Raw genomic sequence first — 7,712 nt, forward strand, 5'->3', positions numbered from 1 at the left:
GAGAAATGCCGAATAAACAGTAAAAGAAGATTCACTGTAATAAAAATTAAATTAATGTTAATTTGGTTAGGTGACTGCATGTCACCTAAAGCTGAATAGGCTTTGGGGTGTAGATGATTTTGGTTTGCATAGGTGGTGATTTTCCTTGTTAGCTGATGGCTGTGCTAGTTGCTGACAGAAGTGGTTTTTTTGAAAGGTGAGTCGTAATTTTGAGCTAGTTGGACGGGTTAACTTGGACCAGTTGGAACAAATGAAGGGGAAAACAGAGAGTTCCAGCAGTGATGAAGAAGAAAAAGAAGATGAGTTAAGCCCCAGCACTGAAGAGAGAGGTCAGTCTTTTTTTCCTTTTTTTTTGTGAGGGGGGAGGAGGGAAGGAGGCATTACACTATTCCCCACCAGTACCACCAAGGTCAGCTGTTGACTGTACAGCACATTGCTGTAGAGCATTGCAAGCGTGTCAGCAGGAGCAGAATGGGGCTTTTATAAAGACATTGCTCCTGGGGGAATTCCATGTTTCTAAACCTTATTTAAGGTTTTCTGTCTATTGGGAAAATATGTAGTATGAGGAATCATATAAATAGCATCTATGACTTACCTGCCTATACAGATAATACCTGTAGAGGCTTGGAAATGTAGTATTTTCAAGCTCTGTCAGATTTGCTGTTTCAATAACCAGTTTGCAACTTTGCACTTGGCATTTTTCAAATTGGGCATGAAGGGTTTATGGCTCTTTTTTATGGGCTGTTATTTACTCTGTGCCCAGTATTCCTTGCCAAAGGTAGTCAGTCCTGTTGCAGTTGCTATAGAAGGCAACTCTGGAACCAGAGTAGGTCCATACCCCACCCGTACAGTTGCATATTTAAACATGTCGAAATTGTTATCCAAGACTAATCCCACTGACTTTATCAAGACTAGGTCACGTGCTTGCTAATGCTCTTGGCTTGGTCAAAGTTAGATCAACAGGGAAGAAGGAAGGTCTCTGTAAATTAAATTCAGGGTTTCTTGTCCTTCACTTCCAACAATCCTCCCCCATGAAAACCAGGCAATTGCAGTGTCTAGTGTAAACTGGATGTTGTTTATTCAGCTCTGATGCCCAGTTCATAATGCTGATGTAGCATGTTCTCAGTTGCTTAACATTTATGCCCTATGATGTCTGAATGTAAGGTTCCTCGGGTCACCTACTCTCCTAGTGATCATTACTGCAATTATAACAGAAGGCACGTCAGCATGTTTATCTTTTTTCTTCCTTATCTTTCAGACTCACTCAGGAGTTATTCACAAAAGAAAATGTATCTTGCTATATCTTTTCAGGTCTTGAAAATTTTCATTTTCTGGATTTACAGGTTTACAGAACAGGAGAGTCTCAGATCATGTTTGTTTAGTGACCCTGCATAAATTCATTGTGCACTTATCACTAACACTTAATTTCAAGTTTGGTTAGTTTCTATTAAAGTGACAAAAGGAAGAGAGTTATATAGGAAACCATTTATGTTTTAATGAGAACTATCCTTTACAGGATCTTAGGTAGAGCAATAGAAGAGGGGGACTTAATGGGATGTTTATTTGATAATGTTGTCCCGAAAGCAGGGTCTGTCACTCGATGTTTAGGAAACCAAAGCACACAGAGTTGAGATATTTGATTTAATTTCCAGTTCTCTACAGAAAAGGAAGCAAGGTGGTATTCTACAAGGCAAGCTCAGCTTCCTGAAACACAAGGGCCACTTTTATACACAGAAACCTGAAAAATTACTCTCATTACATTCTATCACTGGTAAACATGATAGGTTAACTCGTTCTTCGTTCCCATTTAAAGCAGCAGTGCTTAAAGATTTCAGTTTGCATGCTTACAGAGTAGTGGCCTGTAGGGGGGTATTTTAGTATGTTAATAGTACTTTAATATGCTGATAGCATATTAATACAATGAGTCCAATTAGTCAGTGTTTTCTATCTGATACTCAAAGCTGTGACCAAGATGAGTTCTGGGGAGAGCTCCCTTCTATCCCTTTCATCTGTCTTGCAGGCTTATGTGTCAAGGACAGGCTGCTGACTGCTTGGGATGGGGTTTTCTCAAATTTTTGCTGTTTCAATGTTATGTAAGCTCTGGTTTTTTTATTCTGTGCATTTCTTTGTCCTTTTTTATGTAATTTTCCCCAATATTTTAGTCATTTCAATTAATAACTAGCAATAATGCATTTCAAAGTTCAGCATTAGTAATAAGTGTGTAAACGTACTCTGGTGTCTGTTCAGGGACAGCTTTGGCCCAGAGTATGGAATGGAATGGCTGGAATGATGATTTGCATAATGATAATCTGCACCTTAGCTGCAGATGTTGCAAGTTGATCAATGTTTTATCTAGAGCCACAACTAGAAGTCTATGAAGACTAATGTTGTGCTTATAAGGATTACCTTGCATTACATACAAGTGCAACTGCTGAAGTGTCTGTGGAATCCATGGTATCTAGACAAAGGGGTAAAAGGTGCTATCTGCCAAGCCTTACAAATATTTATGAATGTACCATTGAGGAGGGGAGCAGCCCAGGGTGAATTAATTGTTTAAAATACTACCTTCTATACTGGAGATACAAATTTGCTGGGTTAACAGTGTTATCCCCAAGTTTCATGTGATCACTAGTTAAGCAAGGGATAGCATAATTTTAGTAATTTTAATTTTTATTTTTTTCTTTTTTCATGTGTATCTGTGCTATTTTAATCTTTGACTGGCCAAAATTACTTCTGTATGGTCACTCAGATGACAATTCTAAATAAAAATCATGCATATTTCCAAGTTTGTTTTGCAGCTGTTCTTACCTGGCGGGCCTCTAGGGCCAGTGTTTCACCATTGCTATTTTTTCTCTTTTTTAATCTGTTACCATTTATCATATATTTTGCAAAGATAGAAAATGCATAAACCCCCTATGCCTGATATAGGAAAGGTATTCTAAACATCCAGTTGTATAGATTACTTTTTTCTAGACAAATTGTGGATCACTACTGTGCAAGATGCAAGGTACACTTTTGAAAAATATCCTGGTGAGATAGGAACTGAAGGTGTGGTTGTATGCTGAGTCATGTGCTGACATATCCCTGTGGATTTTCAGAAGGTAGTTCTAGCACAGAAATGGTTTGCTCTGTTGGCAGAGGGCTAGACCTATGGTGATAAATACAGCCTGTCACAGTGCCTAATGCTGCCACAGCTTTCAAACCACATCACACTGTATAATCCTCTATGCCACTTGAGTGCTTTTGACAGTTCTAGCTTTTGTGATGTTAGCGGAAAGTGGGATTTGCTTAGAGTGCCTTTGTGCACTCCAGCTACCCGGAAGCAAATGCTAGCTGAACCTTCTAAAGTCTGTAGCTTTGGTACAACCAGGATTTCTTCCCTGGAGTCAAACAGCTACCTTGATTCAGCATCCTGACTTCTTTCTGGCTAGTATGTTCAGTACAGAAGGGGAAGAAGAGTGTGTTGCTTCCAGTGTGGCTGTTGGATAGTGGACCAAAGAAGGGTTATTGCCCATGTAAACAGGCACATCTGGGCTGTAGGGCTCAGCAGAGCTAGCTGCTTTCCTGGATGTGAAACAAAGGGAGTGGCTGGCTGTTGCTGAAGCATAATAGAAAATATATTGACCCAGGAGGAAGAAGATGAAAGAGGGAAAAGGGAGTGTCTTTCCATATACCACAGACAGAACAGCTGCCTCTGGTAGGGACTGTGTTACAGAGGAATTGTCTGTCTCTACTGACCTTTATGTCTTGGTTTTAGGAGAAACTGGAATAGAGAGATTTTTCCACAGTAGGCGAAAATAAATGTCCGTGAGTGCTTCTGCATGTATGATGCAGGAAAACCACAGAGAGGTCAGGTGTCTGTGCAGTCTGTTACCTCTTTTCTGTCGGTTCCAGAGAAGAGCGGCTTCTGATGCTCCTCCACGGAAGCAATCCAAATCCACAGCAAAAATAAGCTGAAAGTAGGGTGAACAAGATTGTTTTTTGAAGAGGTAATGGATATACAGGAATAGCACTTGCTGATCTTAATGGGAGTTGAAAGTATAAATAATAGACTAGTTTGGGTTGGAAGGCATAAAGAGATCATATAGTCCAACCTGCTTGACATGGGTACAGATCGTTGCCACTAGACCAGGTTGCTCCAGGCCCCATACAGCCTGGCCTTGAAGGGGGCCCAGAGTGGGGACAGCCACAACTTCTCTGCACAACTTGTCTCAGCACCGTCATCAAAAAAGCTTCTCCCTTATATCTAATCTAAACCTACTTTCTTTCAATTTAAAATCACTACCCCTTGTCCTCCACTACAAGTCTTGGTAGAATGTCTCTCCATCTTTCTCGTAAGCCCCCTTTCAATATTGAAAAGCTATGATAAGGTCTCCCCAGAGCCTTTTTTTACTCCAAGATGAGTAACCCCAGCTCCTCCCTATTTGAACAAAACAACCTCTGTGCTACCTATCCCCTCTCTGCAGAGAGGCTCATAATAAGCTTCTGATTGTGTACTGTAGCACAACTAGTCTGCATATTGCAGTGTGTTTATAAATCTTACATGTACCACACTAAAGGTGCTAAAATCCAAATGTAAACTGGAGTAATTACATTTACTTACTTTCTAGTGTTACTCTTGGCACAGCACCTTGCTTTGTGATATTTAACTGCCTAGTAAATCACTGAGAGTAATAAATACAAAGTAAGGTGTTTTCTTTCAGTGGAAAGAGGCAAAGAAATGTACCTTGCAGAACTTTAGTAAAGGCTAACTAGTGAGAAATCACACATTTTTACAGGACTTAAGTAGTGATAATAGGGACTGTGTGGGCAATTTTAAGTTCATAGGCTGGTCTTGAGCAGAGTAATCTTAGAGTGAAGACATCAAGTGAGCAGAGACCAGAACCAAAATGAAGCAAAATCCCTTTTATTTCTTGCTTAAAATGATCCCTGCTAAGGAGTCAATCCTCTGAGCAGATGGTGTTGTCTCATTTCCAGCAATAGAATCAAGTGAGATAGTCCATGCAATTATTTTGAATAGCTTGTGTGGTGATCATCTTAATTTGTGAGAAAATGTTTCACCTTTCGTTAAGGCTGACTGTGTACACATGGAGCTTGACTTTCAGAAATACCACTCCCTGAGCTGCCAGTGATTCCACTCATATTACTGTGTGCTTGACACCTCTGCAAATGAGGCCTCGAGCACTACATATAAAGGATTAGTATGGGATGAAACACCTATGCAGTAAGATGCAGGATTTATCCCATGAGACTTCACAATGAAGGGATATCAGTTTATTATATCACACGTTAAACATACCACATCTTTGTTGCCTGAAATTTGTATCAATTAAAAAACTACAAATGTGCTTTAGTGAGGTTTTTGATTTTGCTTCCAGGCCATTTCAATCCTAAACTTTGCAATTTTAGTTTTCAATTAAAACTCTACTGTCTGTTCATTCATCAAAATACAGGAACAGGGCTAGTAACTCATTACCCTTATTTGTAGAGATGCTTTAAGACTTAGTGCGGGATTTGTTGCTTGCAGTATCACTTTGCTATGAAGGAGCTGCATTTTCACAAACACAGTTACTAGATAAGTAGTTTATTTTGCTTCTCAGGGATGAGATGGTGCAGCAGAAAGGATCCGAATAGGATCACAGTGGTCCCTTCTTGCCCTGGCTCTTCTGAATTCATAGGCTGCCCTGTCTTTTTTCCAGATGCCATGATGTTTCCTGATAGTGGTGCTCCAGAGAAACGCTTCCCATGTGAGTTCTGTGGCCGATCATTTACAGAAGGCTCAGAGTGGGAGAGGCACGTGCTGAGACATGGCATGTAAGTTGATTTACACCCTACTGCCAAACAGAAAAAGGTAACAGTAAATCTATGTGCATCCCCCTGCCTCATTCTTTGCCTCCCAAAAAGTTCTCTGATGAAGGCAAACACAGTTCTATAAAGAACAAATCTGCCTATCTCAAGTGTGGATAGAGTCATCAGATGTCTCTGCGTGGCAACTTTCTGTTCATCCTCTTTAACTTAGCTGCTCAGCTGTAGGGTTTATTTGTGATTCTAAACTGAATATTGTCCCAAGGTAAATGCCACTTGGCCCAGAGTTACCTTTATCTGACTGTACTGTTGCTTTTGCTTGCCATCTGAGCAGCATAAAAATGGCAGAAAATTATAAGAAAGTTCTAGGAAGGAACAGGGTGTTTCTTTCCCCTTTATTGTTGCATCTCTTTTGCATGCTTGCAGTTAAACTTATAAAGCAGTGCAAGGAATTATGTGCAGAGAAATGTCAAGACCTTCAGGGGAAGTAAAATCAATCTGAATTAACTCCTCCAAAAATTTGCATGATGAAGTTCACAAATTCATCTTCATAGCAAAGATCTTTGCCTTTCTGTAACAGTTTTCACACAGATAAGCATCTCTTGAACAGTCATTTTTCTTATTTTTAAGAAGATCTCATCAATAGCACAAATATCCTTACTGACCAGAGTTTCTTTGAAGAAAAGATTTCATCCAAGATTGCTTACCGCTGGCAGGCATTTGAGTACAATATTATAGGTTAACTGTGACAGGATGAGAAACACTACTTTTCTTACCCTTTGTCTCTCTGCCTGAGTACTTGAATTGTTATAGTCTATAAAAAGCTTTATTGGATTATTAACTGTTAGAAAAGTACTTTTTCTGTGCCTTTGTTTGGTGCCTTTTAAGTCTTGTTTACAAGAGGCTGGGGAAAGGGTATAAACTTTTAAAAGTCGGAATTGGAGTTCTTCCCTCTTATATCTATCTCAGTGCAGAGCAAGTAAGATTTTGTTTCAAAGCTAGAACATCATGGCTCCCACTGGTAACTTCATTCCACTGCTTCTCTTCTTGAGCATGAGGTGGCAATGTTGTGGCTGCTTGTGGCTGGCTTTTTAGAAAGTGATTTTTTTTTCTCCCTCATCTGATAGGCACATATTGGCTTTGCTGTCTCTTGACTGTGTTTCTCTGTTCTGCTGCTTGGCTTTCCAGGGCACTGAATGAAAGCAAGCACAGGACCAGTGAGGACAGCCAGCCAAAGGAGGATGTAGAAGAAACAATTAGCACACTTCCAGAAGAAGAAGAAGATGGCATTGAGAAAATGGTGGTAGACTATTCCCACAACAGCGAGACAGCAGTCAGTGTGGTAGCTGCTGACAAACCTCTCCAGGATAACGTGGAGGACAAAAATGAATAAGCATTTGGTGTGATTCTGATCAACGTACTTGAACGTAATGAATGGGGTGGGATGGGTGGGTGGGGTGGGCAGAAGGAAGAAATAAAGCTGCTTTTAGGACTGAATGATCTATTTTCAAAGCACTGGTACCTTTGTGAGTGAGTGTATATTAAAGTTATTTAAGTAATGGAATAAGTGGCTCCATTACATCACTGCATCTTCTGGATCTTGACAATGGGAAGTTACATTCATCTTGGACTAATGAAGCAACTCCCTATATTCCTACATTACACATCGTGCTTTGCAGTGGAGGCTTGGATTGTTTGTGAATGGAAGCATCGTGAGCATGGAAGAAGTGGGGGGAACAACTTTTCAACACACAAATTTGGGTGCATTTTTCTAGTTTTAATACATGCTTTTCCAGACTGAATGCAACTGCTTTAGAAAAGAAAAAAAAGAAAAAAGAGGGGGAAAAAAAAAAAAAAAAGAAAAGAAAAAAACCACAAAAAAACAAAAAAACAGAAACTGCTTTGCT

General features: G+C 39.9%; 1 protein-coding gene across 1 annotated transcript in view; it reads left to right on the forward strand.

Annotated features, from left to right (window-relative positions):
- Positions 1-7,238, forward strand: part of ZNF462 (zinc finger protein 462) — a 52,626-nt gene extending 45,388 nt beyond the window's left edge. Inside the window, exons 10-12 of the mRNA XM_008497537.2 lie at positions 197-329; positions 5,700-5,814; positions 6,994-7,238. Coding sequence (XP_008495759.1) covers positions 197-329; positions 5,700-5,814; positions 6,994-7,198 — 453 coding nt within the window. The 3' untranslated portion in view covers positions 7,199-7,238. The remainder of the gene's footprint in view (positions 1-196; positions 330-5,699; positions 5,815-6,993) is intronic.
- The last annotated feature ends 474 nt before the right edge of the window (positions 7,239-7,712 follow it).

The sequence above is a fragment of the Calypte anna genome, chromosome Z (assembly GCF_003957555.1).
Source record: "Calypte anna isolate BGI_N300 chromosome Z, bCalAnn1_v1.p, whole genome shotgun sequence".
NCBI classification, from domain to species: domain Eukaryota; kingdom Metazoa; phylum Chordata; class Aves; order Apodiformes; family Trochilidae; genus Calypte; species Calypte anna.